Source organism: Mus musculus, chromosome 11 (assembly GCF_000001635.26).
Source record: "Mus musculus strain C57BL/6J chromosome 11, GRCm38.p6 C57BL/6J".
Lineage (NCBI taxonomy): Eukaryota > Metazoa > Chordata > Mammalia > Rodentia > Muridae > Mus > Mus musculus.
The window spans coordinates 119,795,996-119,820,472 of NC_000077.6; the positions used below are offsets into that span (position 1 = coordinate 119,795,996).

The window sequence follows — 24,477 nt, forward strand, 5'->3', positions numbered from 1 at the left end:
TAGCTTTGTGCAGCCCCATGTGAGGATTAGGTGGGGAAGGCTATGCTAGTGAGACACAGATTGGTGTGTTGCTCATAGGAATGAATGCATAGAACAAGAAATGTCTTCTCACTGAGGTTTGGATGACCACTGTTGTAACAAGGCCTGTCTGTCAACTAGGTGAAGAAGGGAAATGGACAGTCTTGCTGAATGACTGCAGAGGTCATGACAAGGGCCGGGGGGGCGGGGGGGGGGGTGCGCTCGGGATGAAGAGAGTATGGCCCAAGATGATGCCAGATGGCCATTCCAGAAGTTGCCCCACCCTGAAGTTATCATGTGCACAGCAGTGGAGACATTTAAAAGTGGTCACTCTGTGGCAGTTGGTAGTCAGCAGCGATAGCCTGGGTGTTGAAGTCAAGGAAGATGAGCCCTGGCAGGAAACAGAGAGCTGCAGGGAGCAGTGTCTGTGGGAAGATGGGAACAAGATGGGAATAAGCCCTCGTGCCGACAGCAACAGCGGGAGGGGAAGGAGGGAGGGAGAGCTGAGGAGGCGGCATGCCCCTGCCAAGGAGGTATCTGGCTGCCACGGCATCTGCTGTGCAAGTGTGACCTGTTTTATTTTAGTCCCGTGTGTGTCACACATAAGGTTAGTTTTTGTGACTCAGAGCCGAGACACAGGATGCAGAAGTTGCCCAGCCACAGCACAGCTGGGACTAGAATTTGGCTTCTCATCTTTCAATCCTGTGATCATTTTCCACATTAAGTTTGTCCTTGGTTAGCACTGAGGAGTTAAATTTTAAAAGAGCCCCTGTGCTTGTCAGTGGACTTTGTAGGGCCTAGAGAAGCTTCCTGAATGGGGTGAGGTCTCAGGTTGGATCCCTCTGGGTCCTACTGTAGCCTGTGATGATCCAAGATAGGCTCCCAGTTTCCCAGGCACAGAAGCCACAGCTCCAAAGTGAGGAGTAGGCTCACTTCTACCTTCGTCATCCCAAAAAGGACCTGTCTGCAGACGAGCCAGCAGCCACATCACTGCTCGCCCACTAGACAGGTACTCAGTCAGTCAACATGACTGATCTGTCTGCAGCAACTGGGCAGATTCTTTGCCTATGTCCTCATGACAATCTCGGGGGAAATTGGTGGTTGGGGGTGGGGGGTTCAGGTTGCTGTGGGATCCTAACCCAGACAACACATGCTCTGCTCACAGTGGCTGTCGGGGACCGAGGCTAGGGTAGAGAATCTTGCCAGCCCACTTCTCACTGCCGAGAAGACAGCTTTGGTTCACATTCCCAGAGACTGTCCCTGAGAAAACAAGGTGATCTGTGGTGACTTCACTTGACTCCAGGCATGTGGGCTCTTCCTGTTAACAGTCTAGGTCTGGAGGCAGACCATGCTCAGGCTCTGGTTCTTAGAGGCCCTGTACCTCTCCCCAAAACACTGCCCAGTGCACAAGGCACCAGCCCCATACACGCACACCTCCATGTGGTGGTCTCCACGGTAAAGAGCAGTAAGGACAACCCCATGCTCAGTGGAAGGGCAAGCCAGTCCCCAACACCCCATGCCGAGTTCCTCCCTGGGCCTTGCTTTCTCTTTAGTAGTAAGGTACGTAATGGTCCCCATACATGCTCAGCACTAGGCTGTGTGATAGCATGCCAGCCTTTGGAAATAAACCTGATGTAAATGTCATGTGTCGTTTACCCCCTCTCCCACACACCCTTTTCTCTCCTATCACTAAACCACCTTGAATATAAGGACATATTTTTGTTTCTAAACCAAATGGAATTCTTAACAAGAACGAGCTTACTCAGTGTAGCTGTGTTAGGTAGGTAGCCTGGCCCTGCTCCCCTCTGTTCCTGAGTCTTTGTCTTTGAGTTGTTCTTACTGACAATACCATCAACTAGGTGACTATAATGGGAATTATTAATCTGTTCCACCTTATAAATAGCAAATCACACTCTAGTCTCTAAACCAAATCACTGTGAAGATTTTCCTTCTGGGAGGAAGAAAGAGTTTCTAGTCAGATATAATTAAACGTGCTACCTAGTGGGTAAAATTAAGCTTGCTGCAGAGCAGAAAGAAGCATGCCCACACCTTAGGGCTTTGAACTACTCTGGTCTCCAATGGACATATGCTTGCCACAGACATGGATGCTCTGCCCTGTCAGGATGCAGAGCCTTCTCCTGGGTTAGCACTCAACACAGCTTTCCTTCACCTCCCTTTCCGTCGTGGAAGTGGCCACTCCCTCCCCAGTCTCTCCCTTGAGTGTCTGCAGTCTCTGCACTGCCTGGCCTTTCATGCATGCACATGCTGTGTGCTTCTCATCCGTCCTTCCCACTGGTTGTACTCTAGTGGACCAGCTGAATGACCGCGAGGTGAGTAGGCTGTGCCGGGGAGAACTCTCTTCCTCAGCTCTTACAGACTGAAATGTATGGATCCCCTGACAGCACAAGATGTGTCCCTGAGCCCCGTTGGCTTGTGCTACGTGTGTGGAACTGTGCAACCGTGTGTTGGCAGCTGTTCTCTGTCCACACACACAAAGGCAACAGAAAAACTGTCGGTGTGTCTTCAGTGGAGAGGGAAAAGTAGGAACTGCTGAGGGTGAGCCTGCGTAGTTTCTTGTCTCCTTCAAGAAGACATGTGGGAACTGTGGGAATGCTAGGGACTCTAGGAGGCCTTCCCAGCCACAGCCCTGCCTGCTGTCTTTGAGCCTGAGGCTCTCCCTCTCTGTTCCCACATCTGACTCCCTGGCCTATTTCAGTAGGCATGGCAGCACTAATGCAGTGGACATCTTGTCTAGGATCCCTGGCCGGCTGAATGACCGGAGGACCCCTCTGGGAGAGCTGAACTGGATCTTCACAGCCATCACAGATACCATCGCCTGGAATGTGCTCCCTCGGGGTGAGACACCGCACCAGTCAGAGCCAGTGAGGAAGCTCACAGGGCCTGGGAGATAGCAAGGGGAGCAGACCAGTCTAAGGAGGCTGGCACCACCACGTGTGTTCAGGACCAAGGGTCCAATGCTCAGTGGGTGTCAGCCTTGCTCTCAGCTCCGTAATGCTTCCCCAGCAGGCTCGGGGCTCAGCTTCCTGAATAAATACTGGCACTACCTTTGAAACCAGAATCCCAGCTATAAAGCGTGTGTGCTTTGTTTATAGTTTGGCTGGGACTGGGGTATTTGTTCATATGTAGGCTGATATGTGCATGTGTGTATATATATTACCAGTGTGAAATGTGTGTGTCAATCTCAACTTGTGTGTAATATTTTTTGATGGGAGAGAATTTGTGGTTTTGGCTTCCAGTCCTGGGCACAAATCACTGAAGGTTCCTTGTTATTTTTTATCTGCCCTCAGATCTCTTCCAAAAGCTTTTCCGACAGGACCTGCTCGTGGCAAGTTTGTTTAGAAATTTTTTATTGGCAGAAAGAATCATGAGGTCATATAACTGCACCCCAGTAAGCAGCCCGCGGCTCCCCCCGACATACATGCATGCCATGTGGTAAGTGTGTCTGTCTGACAATTCTTTTGTGCTTGGGTCCTTGTTTGTATGCCTGGCTGCTTTGAAATGGTGGGCTTCTTGGAACCATAAAAGTACCCTGATCTGGGGAAGTGTGACACCAGCCTGGAGACCGGGGATTCTCCTTCAGAAAGAAGGAGACTTTGAAGGTTAAAAAGGTCAACAGCCTTGGGCCCCACATTCCTCAACTGATGGAGGTGGTTTGGAAGGTTGTAAAACCGTTACATTACAGTGGAGACTTGTTAAAAGAGAAGAGTGATTGGAGAAATGCCTTGAGGTTTTCCTAGCCAGCACCCACTTCCTGTCCCTTCCCTTTCCTGACCATGGGCACAATGTAACCAGCTGACTCCTGTTTCTGGAGCCATGCCTTCCCCACTGAGGTGGACCCCTTCTTAAACTGCCAGCCAAAATAAGGGCCTTCTGGCCTTTTTAGAATTTGTACTGAGAAAGAAGTTGACCCAATTTATTAAGTGAATACAGGATTTCTCTAACATTTAAAGCCATCGTGTGGCACACGTGCACACACACACTCATACACACTGTGATCTTTAATCACTGTTCATTGTGGCCAAAGCCTGTGTCAGTAGTCATAACAATAAAATAATACAGTGTAGGACTGGAGAAAGGGGTTGACCAACACCATGTGGTGTGCACAGCACCTGTAACTCTAGTCCAAGGGATCTAACGACCTTCCCTGGCCTCTTCTGACACTGCACACACATGGTGCACAGGCATACATGCAGGCAAAACACTCATACACATAAAATTAAAATAAAATTTTAAAAAATTATTCTGAATATAAACCTACCTCAAGATATTTGGTGTGATTTTGAGGGTCGGGGGTCGGGGTTGTCAACTTTCCATTACTTTTTTAAAAAAAGACTTACGTATTTTATGAATGTGGGTATTTTGACTGTATGTGTGTCTGCACACCAGAAGAAGGTACCAGATCCCAAGGAGCTACAGTTATAGATGGTTATAGGCTGCCATGTGAGTAATAGGAATGGAACTCGGGACATCTGGAAGAGTAGCCAATGCTCTCAGCTACTGAGCCATCTCTCCAGCTCCTAAGATTTATTTTAGATTTGTTGAAACAAGGTCTCATTTTGTAGCCTTGACTAGCCTTGGAAATCTCCTTATAGACCAGACTGGCCTTGACCTTATAGAAATTCACCTGTCTCTGCCTCCCGAGTGCTGGAATTAAAGATGAACGCCCACCATGCCTGGTTTAACTTTCTGTTGCTTAACAGAATAACAGTCAGCTTATAGGGAAGAAAGTTTTACTGAGGGTTACTGCCTCCAAGGTTTCAATGCATGGTCTTTGGCTGCCTTGTCTTTGAGGCAGCACTCCCTGGCAGGAGCACGTGATGGAGCAAATTGTTCCCTCATAGCCAGCTAGAGAGCACAGAGGGGAAGGGAAGGGTGTGGGTCCCAGCGTTCCCTTCCAGGGCATGCCCCATTAATCTAACGTCCTTCCAATCGGGCCATGGGTCCTTTGTGGGGCATTCTACATCCAACTGGCTGCGTTGTCCACATGAACGGAGGGGGTAGATTCCAAAATGAAGTGACAAGTCTTCATTCACATTAGTAAGAGAGCTGTTTAACCATAAAGACCTTTGTACAATGTTGCAAAGACAGGTTTTTTAATAGACATATATCAATTTTCACCCACCACTAGAATCCTAGTGAAATGAGAAGTTTGTAAACTCACTGCCTCTTACATATTCAAAACTAAATAAAACCTGTAGTGTCCAGTATTCATATGTACTGTAAACACCAAATGTTAGAACACAAGTCTCACTGGGGCTAGAGAGATGGCTCAGTGGTTAAGAGCACTAGTTCTTCCAGAGGTCCTGAGTTCAATTCCCAGCACCCACATGGTGCCTGAGAACAGTATATAATGGGATCTGATGCCCTTTTCCCTCATGCAGATATACAGAAAGATATATACATAAATAAAGCAAAAATTAAGACAAAGTCCCCACATGTCTGCATCCTTTTACAGCTTGGTTAGAGAGGAAGTGGGCTGCTAGGAATAAGTGGCTGTGCACTCCAGAAGGGAGGAGAGAGCCCTGTCTGAGAAGCCTCTCTAACATGTAAATGACCGCTTGGGGAGTCGATATTGTAAACACTGCACAGAGAGAACACGTCCTCCAAATACCCGCCTTCCTTACATCTGTTATTCTGACCAAGAATTTTTGTAAAAAGATAACTATAAGAAGTGGAAGGGGGCTGGGGAGATGGCTAGGTGTTTACAGTGCTTGCCAAGCAAGCGGGAAGACTGAAGTTCAGAACTTGGCATGTGAATGTCAGGGGGTGTGGAGACTCAGCTGGAATTATTCCTATGAGAGATCTCACTCCAGAGAATAATGTAGAAAAATACCCAGGGAAGATCCCTGACACCAACCTCAGACACACACACACACACACACACACAGAGAGAGAGAGAGAGAGAGAGAGAGAGAGAGAGAGAGAGAGAGAGAAGAAAAAGAAGCAGCAGCAAATGGGGGCAGCTCTTGTTGGGAAGCATAGAAGAAAAAGTCCAGTCCCATAGCAGTTTTCGCAACACTGGCTCCACCCACCCTGAGGAGGGAACTTTACAGACAGGATGAGAGACAGGGCTCTTACCCTTTGTGTCTCCACAAAGAAGGGGCCCTGGGAACCACAGCTGTCTACACACAGCTGGGCAAGGGAACTTTATCTTTCAGGGACCTTCCCTCAACATGCTGGGCACTTCTGTGATAAGAACTTCTAAATCCTCACACTGAAAACTCTGACCCTTCCAGTACCTGTCTTAGCAAGTTCCCTGTAGATCAGAAGGCATGGCTCCATTTCTCCCCTATGGGTTTAGCATGCAGGTTTCCACAGATCTTGTTCCAGTGCTGCTGGGTGGGGCTGCATTCCGTGGGAAGAATCCTGCATCTCGTTCCACAGCAGTGCCTGCTCCTCAGGGAAAGGAGTTGGATTGGGTACCTCCTTGCCCCAGCCCCTAGCTGGACAGTCAGGTGATGAAAGTCAAGATGGGGAAATGTAGGGTCTGCAGTGGAGTGCATATGTGGGTCCCAGCGGTTCAGCCTGGAGCTACTTCTCACAGAGTAGAAGCGGGCCACCTTCAGTGGCCAGTGCTACATCGTGTGTGTGCGCTGGATCCAAGCCCACACTGTGAGCATAGGCCATTGACAGGGCCAAGAAGGAACCACTTCATCAGTCGTGCGGCCTCAGTGTAAAGTGTGGAGCTGTCATGGCAAACCAGGATGCCCTTTACAAATAGGAAGAACAGATTTGCTGAAACAAAGATTCACCCTGAAAGAAAATATTCTGTCATATACAGTGTTTGCAGGCGGCTCCTTCTCATGCTCCTGTAAGAGGCTGTTTCTCCAAGCATCCCTACACAAAAGTTTAGGAGTTGGAAAAGAGCTGATTTGGGTCTTCATGGCCAACAGTTGCACAGTGGTACTATCACTGCTTGCTTGCTGCAAGTATCACATATCACTATATCAGTATATACTATGGGAACAGGTCCTCTAGGCAGGGTCTTCCTCCAAGGCTCAAGTCCACTGTAAGCTAGCAAGCCCAGTATCTCCCTAGGAGGCCCTGCATGGCCCTCCTACAACTCTCCCAGCAAGGATGTGGAGGCGCCAGCTCGATGAGCGGATGAGCATAGCCCCAGCAGCAGCAGCTGTCACTCCCTATTGTACTGGTCAGACTTCACAGCTCCTGCCACATCCCAGCGGCCGGGAGGAGGGGAGGTGGGGGGGGGCATCGGGTCCACTCCACGAATGGTAGTAGGGAGGGGTATAGGGACTGCTGTTTGACTCTCAACTTTAAGGAGAGCCTTGCATTTTCTACCTGCTGTGGCTCACACTGGAGGCTGGGGGTGTCTGACTACAGAGGGGAGGATTGGAGGAAGCAGCCAGGTCCTGGCTGCCTGCTGAGGCTACCGGAAGGGACAGTATTTCTACCTCAGAAGCCCTGTGCCTGTTCCAGATGCCCATTTCTCAGCCAGCTCCACCCTCCTGTTGGGTATGAGCCCAACATCCTTTCCCTCCAGCTGGATGTTGGAAGTGACCAGGACTTGGCAGTGCCTCTTCTCAAAACTGTTCAATCATGTTGGTGCTTCAGGGGAGCCTTGATGCCTGGCACCAGAGCCGCTGACTTGGGGCCTCACCCCTGTCGTAATGCTGCTGACCATGGTCTCTGATGCTGACACTGATCCCTGCCCAGACCAGCTTGCTCCTACTCAGCGCCTCGCTGACACCTTCCTCCTACACTTGTAACTTCCTGCAGCTCTTGTACCCCACCTTCCTCTTCCTGCCTTCCTCGCCTGCACCCCATCCCTCACCCCTCCAGTCTACCTTGCCCTGAAGCTCGCTATGATCTGCAGGCCCAGTTCTATAAGGAGCCTAGTTCAGCAGGTCTAAGATAAGGCACTATGAGAGACAAGGCAGGGCACGCAGGAAGGCTGGTGGTGTCTCTGTTAACATTCCTGACCAAAGTGCAAGCTGAGCATGCCCCAGCCGAGCACAGAGGGGTAGGGGGTCTCTGCCTCTCTGTTTCTGTCTCTCTCATATTGTTATATAAAATATATGTTAAATATCACATTAAATGACACTGCATGTGTCCACAGTACAACTGCTCTCCATGCCACAGTCTCTGTCATACACAGAAAAGGCTGAAGAGAGTCACAGCAGGCTTCAGACAGGACAGCAGTGACACTCATCTCTTAAAAACTGCTGGAGATTCCTTTGAAATTAGAGGCCTCTTTGGAGATTTCCTATTCCTTTGAAACAGTAAGTGCTGGGTTTTTTTTTAATTGAATCATTATAGTTAAGGCATTATCTGTCATAAAATGAAACTTAGAAACAAACCTAAGGAATAACGGGGCTTTTCTTTGCATGATAAAAGCATAGCTAGCAAATTCCCTAAGGTTTGTACCTAGACTCCATCCCATGCAATATTTTCCAAATGATGTGGAAAGGACTCATCAGAATCCCAAGTGTGCTGTTAATTCGCATCTGTTAGACAGTTTTGTATGTAGCACTGCACAGCCAGTGAGCCACCCAGCCACAAGCAGGGCTTCCCTGTGAGGACAGCTGCAGATCCACTGCACATCAGTGATTCGAGGGCTGGGTTCACCCTGCAGAGTCTGTGGCGGTCAGGACTGTGGTGCTCACTGCCTTCATGGTAGTGAATAGCTGCAAAAAAGCTAGCCCTCCACCCAGCAAAGGGACAGCAACAGGGAGAGCCATCCAGAAGACAAGTTTTGGGGCAAGTTCTGGCAGGTCCTTGAGCTGCTCCAGGCTGAGCATCCATTGTAGGATGTAGACTGGGGTACATCTTTTTCATTCTCCCTTGGCCCATGCGTGGCTGAGCCTTCAGATCCTATTGGGCCTCCATTTCCAATCTACAGATAGATGCTTGATGTTCCTCTGAATGTCTTCTGAGGTGTCAACTTCTATTTTATGTTGCTTACGTTAGGGATTGCAGAAATCAAAACTGGGGTGCGGGGAGCCTCCTGTAAAGACCACTGTACAGTGTCTGATAGATTAGAGGTAGTCTAGATCAGGAGGACCAGTGTCAAGTGACTCTGGTCTTACACAGTTTCTGTTGACTTCTGAGTTCATAGGGGTCTAACCCAGGACTTTACACTGGTTAAGCCGTATCCAGGGCATTCACTTAGCTCCCTAAAAGGTGAGCTAAGGAGAACGCATCTGAGCTTTTGAGGCCAGAGGAAGCAGTTGGATAATGAGTATGGAGTGCCCCTCAGAAAGCAAGCCTGCCCAGGACATGAAGCAGCTGTGCACAGTGACAAGAAGGCGTCATCAGTGGCTCTGGCCAGCTCCCTCCCTCCTGAGCCCATGCAGTCTGAACAGTATCTAAAAGTCCTCTCCAGTTTGAAATCTTGTCTGACATCATGGCATCATGACATGCGATGCGCCAAATAAGTACATTTGAAGGGTTCTAGTTACAGACGCCAGTGAGATGTGATTCCAGGAGGAGACGTGCATGCCTCTGACACGTGTTCTCTAGGGAGGGTTTCAGTAGTGACAGTGCTAGCGTGAGTGGAGTGAGGAAGTAAACACTAGTCAATCCCATTCTGGGCTGGGATTCCATGGTGAGGCCAGCGTAGACATTAGCTTCCAACTCTCAGAGAGACTGTATAGAGCTGGGGACAGGCTGATGCCTTTACTGACAGGGCCAGCACAGTAAAGATGCACTGATCAGGGCTTAGCAGCCTCCTGGATTTCATGGGGGCAAGGCAGCTTCAGGGCCTAGAGGGGTAAGCCTAAACCAATGGAGAGCAATCTCAGTAGTCTCTGCTTGGCCCAGTGCCCACAGCCCAGTGCTCCCAGAGGTCTCCCTGCTACCAAACCCTTAACCGCAACCTACAGAGAAGCTAGTTGGTCATCAGTCATCCTCTTCCCCAGTCCTTACTAACTATACTAACAGTGTAATATAATCCCCTTGCCTACTGCCTCCATTACCTAGTATGGCTTGCTGGCCAGGCTGCCTTGGATGTTCCTTCAGTTTGGAATGCTACTTGACAAAACTTACCAGGATATCTATCAGAAGCTACATGTACAACAAGTCCCATTTCAGAAAAGCTCTCCACTTCCCTTGGTTGTCAGGGGCATTACTGTACCACCTCGTGCATTTCTGGCCTGAGGAGGTGTGTGGCAGGAATTGGGGGGGGTGGGGGGTGGCGGGCATGGGAGTGACTGTTGCTTCCCTCCTGCCTCCTCCTTGGGCCCTGGGCGACTTGTATTTCCCAGAGACTAGCCTCTGTATGGCTTCACCCCCAGCCTGTGTAGCTGGGATGGTTTCTCAGCATTTGTTACTAAGAAACACTGCTACTTGAGGCATCTGGTTGTGAGTCTTGTTCCAGAATCTTCCTGTATGCTAAACTGAGCTGTCCACATTCCAACATAGCTCTCACCAAGTACTCTCCCTAGAATCTGAACTGTGAATGAGTCTAGTGGACTAAGCATGAGAGAACCTTCTGGAAGACTAGAAAACCTTATACTAGCATGACACCATTGTGGTGGGGGTTGTATGACACGGTCATCCCACCCAAGCTAGAGATGGACATGGAAGGTCTTGAGGCACAAGCACCTTCCCCAAGGGACAAGTTTTCCTTGTGCTTAGCTTTCTTTGCTTAGACTAAACAGAGTGAGAAGCCAGGCCAGACAGTCACGGTCCCGGGTAGAACAGACAGAAGGAAGCCATTCGGTCTTGACGGTGATCTTTGTTTCCGTTATGAGTCATTCACAGAATACTTATGCCCACAGAAGAAAAAGACATTGGTCTCTGGCATAAGTGCTTTTACTCTGTAGATCTAGCATTTGTGCCCCTGAGCACCTTTGTGAGACCCACCCCACATGGTTGGTGGGATCATGCTCTATCTGCCTTCCTCTGGAATGAGTTGTGTGTCCAAGCGCCCAGAATCCCACACGCAGCTTTACACACTGGCCTTTCTCCTGTGGTTTCATGCTATAGCACAGGCCAGATGGTTTGTAAGCCTTCTTGTCCTATAGATCCACCATCTCCATAGATCTCCCCAGCTGCCAGGGCCACATCTCAGGGCATGGGAGGCCCTGTGGGACAGGCTCATCACTGCTTCTGCCCCTTTGACACCAAGGCATGTAGTCCTGTCCTCACTAGCCTGACCTAACAGAAATGCTGACCCTTGAAGGAGGGAGGGAGAAAGAAAGAGATGGGGAGCCACAGTCACCTCTATAACTCCGTAGCTATACCTGAGGACCAAGCCACTGCTGAGTTGAGCTTCTTGCCAGGCCTTAGCTGGGCCTCACCTCTGAAGTATGACTGGTGGGTTCTTCTTTCTGCCATCTGCCACCCCAAGTGATGAAACTCTTCCCATAGTGCTCAGGGCTTCTGCTCCCTTGTAAATAGATGGCTGTACACACATCCCCGGGGAACTCACAGGAAAGGTAGGCAGAAAAGAGCCTTTGGAATAAATAATTTAAAATCTGGTTATTATATCCTTGGGTGGTGATGGAGAGGCTGCATTTCTAGTGGGGGAGGGGACAAAGCCTAACAAGAACGGAGGCTGAAGCACAACAATGTGGCTGTGCACTCTGCCTGCCGGGGGTGGGGAGGCGATGATGAAATACTCAGAGCACAGTTCCTGTTTAATTTTTGATACAAAGCCATCAGGGAGTCGTTCTCCTTCACTCTCAATTTCAGGGGTCCTGAAACCCTGCATTTCTCTGTGGTAATAACCTGTGCTTTTTGCTGTGATTGATCAATGCAGATGGAGCCCACGCCAGCTCAGAAGGCTTTCCTCCAGCCCACTGCCTGGGTGATTGCCATCCTAAGCCAGTTTCCTGAAAACCCAGGCTCTTCCTGGTGGTGACTCAACCAGCAGCTTTGAAAGTCCCCCACGCCTTGCTGTTTAGGGAGGGAGTCCAGTTCAGATCAGGCTGGCCCCATCCTGTACCCTCCAGCCTGCCCCCATCATTTCCGTCCAGCCACTCTCTTTACTCTTCCCAACCTCTGTTCCTCCTCTGTGACACACAGAGACCTGATGTGAGCGCCCTGGTGCCATAGAGAGAGATGGTGTACCTGGGTGTGGCGTACTGCACCGATGTTATCACTGGGTTTATAAACTGCTTTTCCTCTTGTCCGTAGCTAAGAATCCCAAATTAAGACTGCAAGATTGGTTGAATTTTAGCTGAGAAAATGCAGCCAGCTTTACTCAACTGCTGCTTCTGTTCATCAGAGGACAGTTGTGCTAAGGATGAGATGATTATATAATTTTACAGTTTGATGGGAAATGCTGAAGTCATGTGGTCTGGCCCAGAGAGGGTGCCCAGGGTGCCCAGCATGCTCTGCCTTGTGGAAATGCCTCTCTCCATTCCACCTCAGCCCAGGGAGCTGGCCCAGGACTGAGGCGCCCCTGTTCCAGGAATTCTTAGAGCTTGTCTGCCAGTGGCCTTGGATGTTCTTGATCAGGTTTTCTTCTCTTTGGTTTCTTGAAGAGGCTGCTGCTTCTCTGTATCCCTCACAGCTACTCTGTACTGTCCCTTCGCCCTAAGCCGCAGCCCCTTTGCTGGCTTGCTCATTTCAACAGTGTCTACCAAGCCTTTCACACAAGTGAAAACCCTGGAGCCGACTTACTGATGAAGGAACTGTGTGGTGGCTTCAGCTCTCCCAGATGTGGGACCTAGGTGGGGCCACAGCTCAGCAGAGGCCATCATGCCAAACAGGGTCAAATGTGTGTAGGTTGGAATGTGTTTGCCTCAAGATTGCAATGGCGCGGCAGCATGGCTGCTGAGTGCTGGATGTGTGCACATCTCTTCTCTGCTTAGGCCCAAAAGTGGTCATGCTGGGCTCCAGCTGGTCGAGTCAGCCAGCTGCCGGATACACTTCCCACTTCCCATCTCCAATTCCCCTCATTTCTACCCTTCTAACTCCTGAAATTTAAACTTTAAATTTGATTAAATTCAAAACATCTTTATAGAGTTTAATTGCAATAATTGACTTTGCTTCTGTCCCAACAAAGAGTAGATGTCTCCCCTGATGCTGCCGAGCACCCGCTTGCCTGCGGTCGGGCGTTTATTGACCATCTGGGAGCTATTTATTGCCCAAAGTTGGAGCCACTTTTGATTATTTCCTGATTGCCTCTTAATCCTGTCAGCAGGGAAGGGCTACATGGTTGTGTGGTCTGTGTACAGTAGGGCGGGGATGGGAGGATGGGATGCCAAAGGAGTAACTTTTCTCATCTTAAATCTACCCTGAAATGTAAATGTTTCCATTCTTGTGTTGGTCCTTTATTGAGACATAAAGAAAATGTGCCCGTTAACCTTCTAGCCCAAAGTCTCATTAGTCTAAGCAGCGAGAACAGGAGTCTCTGCGTTTCCCAGGAAATTGCCTGGAAGAAGAGATTGCCATTCCAAAAACAGAATCTGCCTAAGATGAGAGAAATTGACATCCGTGTGGCTGTGCCCCCATGTGTTTGTGGTGCACAGAGCTTCAGCTTGGGATTCATGCCAAGTGCTGGCCTTTACGACTGTCTACTGCTCAGCCAAGGCCTTTTCCTTATCTCCCTGTCCCTTGGGACCCCACAGGAAGGATGGCACCACTTTTTACTTCCTGGATAGTGAGGCTGGTCCCTGGAGAGACAAGACCCACGTAGACTATAGCCCCAGACCTACTGAGTGGCCATGCCAAAGACCAGCATTTGGGGGACCACCAGGCTTTGTTCCCTTCCACTGGTGGAACAAGACAGGAGCTTTGGAGCGCTGATGACTTCTGCAAAGGCAGGTGGGATGGAATGGGGTCTGTTAGTGTGGCTCTTGTAGCCACAGAGCTGCCAGGGGGGATCTAAGAGAGGGTCTAGGAGACTGTGGAGATGCTTGGGACTCCAGAAACTGGCTGGGAAGTGTCAGGTGTATGTCAGACATGGCTACTTGTCCAGTGATAGAACCAGAGTCACCAAGGAAGATGGTCTGGTTAGGGCATCACTGAGGGTGAGTGGAGGGAGCTGTGCTAAACACACACACACACACACACACACAGAGAGAGGGGGGGGGGGAGGATAAACAGAGTAGCATGGTAGCCCTGGGTGCTAGAAGTGGAGGGCCAGGAAGAGCTGGCCTGAGAGGACAGTTAGAAGAGGTAGCATCTCCTGTGCCACACACAAGGCATTATGACAGGGAAGCCGCATTCCAAAGTTGTTTACACATGTAGGCAGTGGTGCTTGGAAGTGTGGCCAGCTACACCAGGGAATGGTTAGGTAAGGGACCCCTGGGCCTCCACTGTGGCCGCCTTTTAATGTGAATGCCATGAGTTGCAGATACCCTCAGCAGACCTCTGGTCTGGCTAGGCTGTCCTGAAGTCCCACCCCAGATCAGGCCACCCTGAGCTCCTTGGGCTCACGTACCCTCTGCTGTGGTCCTGAGCCACACAGGATCTGAGTTGTCTGGCTCCCTTTGTGCACCCTGCTCAGACCTCCACCCGTTGTTCCTCTCCCTCTTCCACATGGCCAGCTGTTGCAGATAGATGGAAAACCTCAAACTGTGAGGCTAATAAATCCCTCTCCCTCAAAATGCTTTTTGTCAGGTGCTTGGTCATAGGATAACAAAAGGCTGTAGTGGCTCAGTAAAGAGGGGAGAACAGCAGGTTAGGTCTGTTCAAGCCATAGGCCTACTCAACCTGCACTTCAGGTAGGCCAGCTCTGGATCATCTCGTTGATGCTTGCAGGGAACCAGGGTGAGCCTGGATTCCTGAAGCTGTGCGCAGAGAGACTGAAAGACCCGGTCCTCATTTCCAGTTAGTCTGCACTGGGGGCTGTGGCACAGTACTTCCTACAGGATCTTCCTGTGAGCATCATGAGAGAGACAGGTGTGTAGTGACCAAGTCATTTGGGGACAGCAATGGCACCATACCAGTAAAATTCACCCTCATGGAAATGGTGCTGCTGGTCTTTCCTCTAAGTCTGAAAATAATTAAAAAACTGTAAGAAATCAATAAAATTATACTCCATACATACCCAGGCCAAGATCAAAACCTGCTTTTAAATTCTCTAGCCTGTGTAGCCCCAGCCCACAGCACTACTGTCCTCCCCACCACCACCTACCATCAGGTCCTTTAGAAGAAGCCTGGGAGGAGGGGCATCTGGCAAAGAGCCTTATGTAAGTGCAGCCAGTCTGCTCCCAGACACCGAGTCCCCGTGTCCCCCATTATGTAAGAGGAAGCGTTTATGAAGCTGCATAAATCATCCCTGAGCTTCAGAGCTACAGAGGAGGAGTCCGAGGACTGGCTTGACGGAGAACAGGGAGTGGGCGTGCACCTGGTGGGGTCGCAGACAGGGCTGTCTGCTAGGCACAGATGTGCTGTCAGAGTGCTGAGTAGTACCTGGTGCCCTGAGAAACTGTCTGCCTGTCCTCCTTTAGCTCAGCGCCACCAACACAGCTTTAGCCTCTTGGGTCCCAGCCTGGTCCCAACCATGTGGGCAGAAGGATGCTAGGGCCTGACCGTGCTAGCTGCACAGGGTGTGGAGCATGTTGATCCCACCTGGCCTTCTGCGACAGCGGGTCCACAGCAGGCCACCACCCCAGCCCTTCTGACTGGGATGTTTCCAACAAAGTGCCTTGTTCTGCCCAAGCTATCCCATCAGCCACCACAGGAACCCCAGATATTTGGAGTAAGCAGGCTGTGTGTTAGGGAGGGTCATGATGGAGTCAGACCACTGTAGAGGAACGAGAGTTCTGTCATCCTTTCTGTTCTGGAGAGAAGTGTGTCACACTAGGCAGGTGGACTGAGCCACAGCACCAACCACTTCCTGGATGGCTCTGCCAGCTGGTCAGCTCTGAAGCCCCTAACACAGCCCTTGCCAGCTGAAGGATTTGTCCCCATTGGCCCTGAGGCTCATCCCTGTGAAGGCCTCATGCTAAGGCTGCTTAACTGATAATGTGGGTGCCCTCTGTTCTCTCCCCAGGCAGGCCTGGGACCTTGCTGTGGACATTTGCCTCTCTCAGCTGCCAACCATCATCGAAGAGGGTACTGCCTTCAGGGTGAGTCCCCACTTCAGGGAGACCCCTCCCCAGGGGACCCTGGTCCTTCTTTGTAGACACCTGGTCTTCATGTAGCACTCAGAATTCTGGGAGTAAAAGATTTAGTTCACCAACCTGGAATAAATGATGCAGCCAACAAGAGTTTTCAGGGTTGGGTCAGCCTGAGTCTCGTTAGGTTCTGAGGTGGCTATCCTTTAAAGGCTGTTTGCCCTGATGCACTGCTCTCATAAGCCAGCGCCTCTCCTCCACGACTTACCTCAGCCTCAGACTATGCAGGAGGGAGCTGAGCAGCTGCACATACTGTACCTGATTCCTCTTGTGGCGTGGACAAGTGGGTGGCCTTCCTAGCAGCCTCTGAAGAACTCCCTTGGTTTTTTCCTTTGGGGAGTATTCAGGTCTGACTGAGTCCTTGCCCCTGACCTCAAGAGCATAGCTCACAGCACCATTCATGAAGCTGAGATGACATAAGGCCTAGTGTGAGACTGGGACTGGGCTGTCACCAGCACAAGGTCCACTCAACACTACTCAAGAAGCCATTGGACTTCAAGACCAAGAAAGCCAGGCAGTGTGCTGTGTGTCCCGAGACAGCCTCTCTGAGCTTTGATTTCCTCACTTGTTGTCTGAGACAGGCTCTTTCTACATCATCCTGGCTGTCCTGGTTCTCATACTGTAGATCAGGCTGCCCTTGAACTCAGAGACCTTCCTGCCTCTGCCTCCTGAGTGCTGGATTACAAGGCGTGAACCAACACACACAGCCTGGTTTCCTTGTTTCAAAGGGAATCTGGGGAAACCCAACTTAAGGGACTATGTGATGGTTGAGTTAGTGTTTCTCAAGTGCTTAGGACAGAAGTTATACGTGTGATAGGGTAGAAGTTAGTGACATGTGATGGGCCCTCATTTGTTCTTGTACAAGTCACTGCCCAGAGAATGCTGGCCACTGACAAGTGAGCCAAGAACAGAAAACCTGCAGACTGGGGGACTCTGTTCTCCTTCTGTGTGTGTGACCAGCGTCTGTCACCATCCTGCGGCAGAATCAAGCCTGGGCCTGGGTGCACACTGGCATACTGCATGCTTGGTGTGAATAGGCTATGCCAGCTCCCCAGGTATGCCTGAAAGATAAAATTACACGTGTGTGTGTCTTTGTTTCTGTCTGTATATCTGTGTGTGACTTGGTGTTGATGGTGGTTTTGGTTGTCTGTTTTTTTGTTTTGTTTTGTTTTGTTTTGTTTTGTTTTATTTTTGTCTTGTCTGGTGCATGTAGCATCCACTGCTCAACTTCCAAACAAAAAAGCCTGTGTGTCTGCCCTCCCTAAACTGTTTGATGCAGACACCCTGTCTCTAAACGCCCTCTCCACTCCCCCCAAAAAGACTTGAATGTTTTTGTCTTTGGAACCTAGCTTCCCTCTGCTTAGGAGACGAGCACTCGGCTGTAGGACAGCATGCTGCGCTGTGCTGCGCTGTGCTGTGCTGTGCTGTGCTGTGCTGCGCTGGGCTGTGCTGTGCTGGGCTGTGCTGTGCTGTGCTGTGCTGGGCTGTGCTGTGCTGTGCTGTGCTGTGCTGTGCTGTGCTGCGCTGTGCTGTGCTGCGCTGCGCTGCGCTGTGCTGTGCTGTGCTGTGTGTGCTGTGCTGTGCTGTGTGTGCTGTGCTGTGCTGCACTCCTTTCAGTCTGAGCACTTGTGCTCCATGCCAGGTGTCTTTGCCAAGCTCTCACTGCCCTATCCCTGACCTCATGAAATCAGTACACTGCATTATGGGAACTTAAAGGTGTAGAGGCAACTGATCCAGACCATGCTGGAACTTTTTTTATTTTATCTCTCCCCTTGTTTTGAATGTATAGAATACGTGTAAAAAGTCATATGTCTCATAAATGTATGGCTTGGTGAATCTTCACCACTTTAACACACTCTCAAACCCAGCCCACAAATCAAGCAGCTCCTCCTTCCCTTTGCAGCCTTGGTCTATCTGCTGCCATGCAGAGAGAGCGCACCCTGTAGAGAACTACAGGGCGTGTGCTGTTTGTGTCTGACTACTTCCACCCAACAGTACGCTTTTGATATGGCCTATAAGACCTTTCCACAGAAGAAAGAATAATGGTGTCTGCAGACTCCAAATGTTTTCCTGTGCCATGACCAGTGTAGGTTTTGAGTGTCCATTTGAGATCCTCACAGTGAGTGTGGCCTGGCCCAGGGACTGTGCAGCTTGAGGCAAAGGGGAAGTTAGTCATCCAGATCAGTCTAAAATGCTGCAGTCGTGAGGGCTAGTCATTCTTCCTGTGTTATACTAAGGTATTTACCTTCACTGCTGAGCCCTCTCCTGCACTGTCCTCTGACCTGGCTGACCGCGTCCTGGGTGTGCCTGGGAGCACAGTGCTGATTGCTGAGGTGCTGGTAGTGTGTTTAGTAGGTGCTACTAGATACTATCCGCAGCGGCCTTGGTTTGTAGCCCTTGTGCTGTACAGGATCTGGTTCCATGCGCAGAGTGACATGTGTCCCCAGTGCTGGCAGAGTGTGGTGTCCTGTCTTCTGTCTTATACATCTTCCTGCTGAGCTGGTGTGGATCTGTTGATGTTCATTGTCTCATTGTGGATGAGTGTCTCTAACTCTGCAGACGACATTTTCATGTTTTACCTTTTCTTCTAGTTGAGCAAATTCCTACTTAGTATAACTTTTCTAATGATTGGGGCCTTTACTGCCTTGTCCCTTGGCTTTAGCCCCACAGTTAGCAGAGATATGCTTCTCTTCTCTGGTCAGGATTAGGTGAAGGAGTTGGAAGTTTGTTTGTAGAAAGGGTCTAACACCCTTTACTGTGTCACCCCGGCCGGCCTAGAACACACGGTGTAAACCTGGCCGGCATCTCCTGCCTTGTCTCCTCTATGCTGGGAGTACAAGTTCATGCTGCCGCATATGGCTGGGTCAGGAATCACCGTCTCTTTGCTTAGAATGGTCACTCCACAGTGGGCACCATGAAAACCCATGAACAGAAGTTGACTGGAGAGAGTGTGTGATTCTCATTTCCAGGCAAGCACCGGGATGCTGTGGGTTGGAGGGAAGGAGGCACTTAATGAGATTTTAAAACAATTGGTGAGTGATTGCTACTTGAAAATGAGAAAACCACTTAGGGAGCTGCCCTCCAGCTTCATGGCTGCCCTGAGTATGAGCTCTTTTGTGTGAGCTGATGGCACAGAGCCCTGTGACTTTCTGAGTGGCAGGTAAACTTCATGGCCCTCACGTCACTGGGCCTTTACTGCAGGCCCTGGGCTCTGATGGGTTCTCAGAAAAGGCATGCTGCAGGTTGGAGGCGCAGGTCTTTCCCCTAACGACCAGGCTCACAGGGGCGCTGCTAATGGACACAGCCATCTCCCCTAGGGAAAAGAGAAAGCCCTCTACCCCAAAAAATGTGCATGGGAACAAGACACTGAAGCATTTTGAACTGTTTGGCCCGTGGAAGGCAGCTCTGTGGGGCAGTGTGTTTGACGTGCAGAATGAGAAACTGCACAGGCGTCTGACCTCTTGCTTCTCAGTCCCTTCCAATCCTGTTGTCTCCCTTCGTCCCCAAGCCACCCCTTTCCTGTGAGTGTAATGCTAGCATGGGAACAGAGGGATCTTGGCGACTCCCTCCCAGCCTCTCCAGTGCCCTCTGGGACTCTGACTTGATGAACCTCCATGATGATCAAAAGGCCCCAGCTCTTCTCCATGGCCATTGGCTAGGGTGTTGGTGCTCACTGTGTACTGCCTCCGCCCCTCGGCTACTCTGCCCTCACCTACGCAGCTATTCTTCATGAGTCCTTAGAAACTAGAGCACAGTGTGACTACAGACATGGCCTCAGCTCCTCTTCCCTCTCCTTGCTACCCGTTCCCACCACACTTCCCTCACAGGTCTGTGTCACGCTCCCCTCAGAAACAGGGCAGTAGGCAAAGTCCAGCATTCTCCCATCCAGCTCACACAGCCGGGCAGCTCACACAGCCGGGCAGCTCACACAGCCGGGCAGCTCACACAGCCGGGCAGCTCACACAGCCGGGCAGCTCACACAGCCGGGCAGCTCACACAGCCGGGCAGCTCACACAGCCGGGCAGCATGCTTTGCCCTGCTCTGCTGCAGCGCCAGCCTTCCCACAGTGCCCTCACTCCATGGTCAGTGCCCCACCTAGCTCTCTCCCTCGTCTTTCATGATGCTAGCCTTTCACTCCATGCCCACCCCTGTCTCCCTCTTTCGAGCTGCCTCCTTCCATAGGGTGTCTGGCCTGGATCCTCCACCTTCTCTCTTCTGTCCTGTCTCCTGGTTTCTGTTGTGTGTTCGAGCTTGCTGTGCTTTGCTGTATCCAAGACAGTATTTAAGATGGCCTCTCCATCTCTGAAGTAACCCACAGCTGGGTCCTAATCTTCATCTTGCTTGATTCATCTCATGTCCAGTACTGCTGAGTACATCACTGACCTGGCTTCCAAAGCCCCACATCCATATGATCTTGCTCTATCTTCACAACGATTCCCTTCACCATTTTCTTGGAAGGTTCCACCTGTCTCCTTGGCCTCTAATAGTTAGAGTCAGTCCTGGGTCCCTTCTCTAGAGCTCAACCACAAACAAACAAACAAACAAAAAAAAAAACCAACAACAACAACAAAAAAACAGGCTAAATATGGTGCACACCTGCAATCTCAGCTCTCAGGAAGCTGAGGAAGGAAGATGAGGAACCGCAGACTGGTGTGGGTAGACAGGGAAACTCTCTCTCTCTCAAAATAATACTCACAGTGATAGTGAAGAAATGGTGGTTCTGGAGACATGGCCTCGTGTTCCTACAAGTCGTATGTGCTCTCCTGCAGAGGACTGGGGCTCAGGGATGCAGTGACCCTCATAGCTACCTCTTATCACACCCTCCCTGATGGTTGACAGGCCACACATTCAGATTTCCTCTGTCTCCTGTCAGGCTGTTGACAGAGCCCGTAAGCCCTGCGCCCTCCAGCTCTGTCCATTGTGGTCACTGCCTTGTCAGGACTGAGGGGTGAGGGAGGGCGGTGGAAAGAAACCTGCCTCCCTAACCGACTCTTTGGCTTTTCCCACAGCACAGCCCATTCTTTGCCGAGCAGCTGACAGCATTCCAGGTGTGGCTCACAATGGGTGTGGAAAACAGGAGCCCCCCAGAGCAGCTGCCCATCGTCCTGCAGGTCAGTCGCTTCCCACAGACCTAACTGAGACACCTGTTCCTCAGGAGGCGAGCCGGGCTGTGCTTCAGGCCAACGGTACATCGATGTGTTACATCTGATCTGAAGTCAGATGCTTGCTTACTCCCAGCGGCCTCCTCTTGGCAAAGCCACTGAATTCCCTTTTTCCTCTCCCAATTAAATATAGATTGGGATAGATCACCACTCCCTCCTCCTGCTTACATGTTAGGAACTAATGAAGTGTCACTGCCAACGAACCTTGCTATGGTGCAGAATCTTGGCATCACCACCTCCTTCTGTTTGGAAGGACACGAGATAAAAGTTTGTCCTGTGAGGAAAGGGTGAGGCCACCAAGCAGATCCTAACGGGGCTATGACATCATTTCCTGACCAATACCAGAGCAGCACAGACAGACCAGGTCCTTGCTGTGGTCCTCAGAAAAACAGGACCTTCTCTATGTGTCAGCAATTCATGTGCAAACTGGTCTGGTTCTGGGGGACCCATTTACTGCCTGCTGACTGAAATGACATGGGGCAGGGATATGAATAGTGGATTTGTCATCACAGTTGGGTAGATAAGTCACAAAGATTGTGTCTCATTAAATGTGTGTTTGTGGGAGAAACTGATAAGCTAGGCTGTGACTAAGAAAAGACCTTTTACTCGGGAACCATTGACTAGATCAGATACCTAGGATTGGCAACTTACTGTAAAAGCCAGAAAATACTATTTATCAAGTTTCCAGGGCAGTTGAGCTCAGGCAGAAGCTGTGGAAATCATGAGGGTGTACCACTTGGAAGGTTAGGAAGCCTGTATCTCTGGAGGAGCAGAGGGCAGGCTCCCCTCTCAGTGGGAGGGGCAGAGCTTGCCAAGGGCCAGGGATGGGGCCATCACTCTCCAAAGCACTCGTTATAATCAGCCAGACCCATGGTCTGATTTCCACCTGCCTAAGGACATTGCCTCGCTTCTTTCAAAGAAGGCCTTGTGTTTGCTCATTAGGGCTGCTAACCACATTGTGTGGACAACCCTCCATCTTCACTGTGCCAAATGCTCAGAGCAACTGTAGCTCAACAGTGTCTCCGCAGAGCACAGTGCCCTCCCCACCCTACCCCATCCCCCACCAGAGCCTCTCCCACAGCACAGCCAGCCTCCCAATCTCAGGAGGTGATTCACCTATCCCAGACCTTGGGTTTCTCCCTGTCTAAAGCCCCGGTAATCTCAGCCAGCAAAAAATAAATAATATTTTTTTAAAAAGGCAAGAAAGAAGAATGCATGTAACATAAAGAGTTACCAATAGCCTGTTCCTCTTGAAGTGGGAACTTTGTAGAATGGCCTTAGGTCAAAGAGAGGTAATGCTATATTGTTACGTCTTTTCTGAAATTATAAAAATAATTATCACTGCTCCTCTTACATGTGTCTAGCATAGTTTTAAGAAAGTTCTGGAACTGCAAGAAGAGCTAGAAACTAACCAAATGTTTCCACAACAAAGCAAAAGTAATGACAGCAGGACAAGGCCTGGGGAGGCGCAATGCCTGCGTGATTCCAGTAAATGGCAGCAACCCTGGGTCACCTGGGTCACCACACCACTCTCTCTCCACCCTGCCTATTATTGAAGCAGCACAGCAGAGTAGCGCTGGTCCTCCCCACAGCAGGGCTCCAGGGCCAGGCATGTTCATCCAGTTCTTTGGGGTCTGGCAATAGTCCTTTTGTAAATGGCTTTTATCGACTTTATTTTTCATGTTCCATTTACAACCCACACTCTCAGGGTAGGGGAAGACCTCTAGAGCCAGCCTGATACCAAACATGGAGCAGTAGCCATGAGAGCACACACACCATCTTCCATGTGCTCTTTCAGACAGAAGTAAGCAGCAGGTCCTGTACCACACAAAAGGCTCTGTCTCCCGGGCCAGGTCCCCTATGACTCAAGGGGCGAGCCCTGAAGAACAGACTTGGGGTAGACAAAGAACGGGATAGGAGCTAGGGAATGCAGGGCTCTGGGAGGCCCACCTGGCCTCACTCAATTTGCTACTTCCCTGGCTTTGACCTGAAAGCCTTTATTGTTTCCAGAGCCTGGGCCAGCTCTGTTAGAGAAGGAGAGAAGATCTTAATACAGACTGCAGTGATTCCTTTCAGGAAATTCCCATAGTGAACTCCTTGCATCCAGTAACAGAGGCGTTAGCCGCAGTAAGAGGCTCCATCAGGCTCTGTTGAGTTGTAGCCCCATCAAACAGTAACATGGACCTGACCTCTCCCAACCAGCTTCAGGATCCTTTCTGCCTTTTAAAAACAACATCAGACTGCTATGTCCTCCACTTTGTGACTGCTGGCATCAAGAAGCAATCTCAAAGTGTGGCTTTGTATGGTTCTGCCTAGAACTTGCCACGACTGCCTTCCCCCATCAGGGCAGCTGGACAGAGGTACCCAAACAGAAGAAGAAAGAAAGTCAAACAAGAAAGACCAGAATGGATTCACAGGGCAGAGTTTTCTTTTTCTCTCTCTCTCTCTCTCTCTCTCTCTCTCTCTCTCTCTCTCTCTCTCTCTCTTTTCGTTTTTTTTTTTTCTTCGAGACAGGGTTTCTCTGTGTAGCCCTGGCTGTCCTGGAACTCACTCTGTAGACCAGGCTGGCCTCGAACTCAGAAATCTGCCAGCCTCTGCCTCCCACGTGCTGGGATTAAAGGTGTGTGTCACCACCGCCTGGCAGAATTATTCGCTTAACATGGATGTTGTGTATCACTTGTCTTTCACCAAGTGTTTGCTGTTGGTGCCTCTTATTTCAAACGTAGTCTGGGCCTGAAGCACAAGGCCACTGTCAGGATTCAGGACAGTGCGGATGCCACCACAGTTCTGCCCTACATGCCATGATGGTGCTGCCCCTCAGAAGTTCCTGGGTCTCCTGCTGGAGGTGGGAGTCCTGGCCCACCAGAGCCTCAGTTTCTCTTCATGTCTCAGGCAAAAGCCTGAGCACAGTTTATATGATGACGCGAGTATGGGTTACCTTAGCAGGCCCTGCCTGGAGTGTGCTCTTCATTCCTACTCTCCACAGACGAGGAGGAGCCCAGGACCTGCTCACTCCCTGTCGGCAGTGAGTCCCTGCATCTGTGACAGCTTGGTTTTCAGTTGTTTATTAATTTTAAGAAACTGTGTGTGTGTGTGTGTGTGTGTGTGTGTGTGTGCGCGCGCGTGCACATGCATGTGCGCCTGGATGTTTTGCCTGCATGTATGTCTGTGCAACATGTTCACTGCCCACAAAGACCAGAAGAGGATATCAAGTCTATGAACCCAGGTCCTCTGTAAGAGCA

The 24,477-nt window shown here is 50.3% G+C and overlaps 1 protein-coding gene across 5 annotated transcripts in view; it reads left to right on the forward strand.

Annotated features, from left to right (window-relative positions):
• The window catches only part of Rptor (regulatory associated protein of MTOR, complex 1), a 296,687-nt gene that overhangs the window by 193,091 nt on the left and 79,119 nt on the right, over positions 1-24,477 (forward strand). For 3 of the 5 annotated variants that reach the window (NM_028898.3, XM_006534361.4, XM_006534362.1), the window contains 4 exons: positions 2,774-2,874; positions 3,327-3,471; positions 15,950-16,025; positions 21,083-21,184. In NM_028898.3, coding sequence (NP_083174.2) covers positions 2,774-2,874; positions 3,327-3,471; positions 15,950-16,025; positions 21,083-21,184 — 424 coding nt within the window. The remainder of the gene's footprint in view (positions 1-2,773; positions 2,875-3,326; positions 3,472-15,949; positions 16,026-21,082; positions 21,185-24,477) is intronic. The other 2 variants (NM_001306081.1, XM_006534363.3) reach the window with 2 other exon arrangements.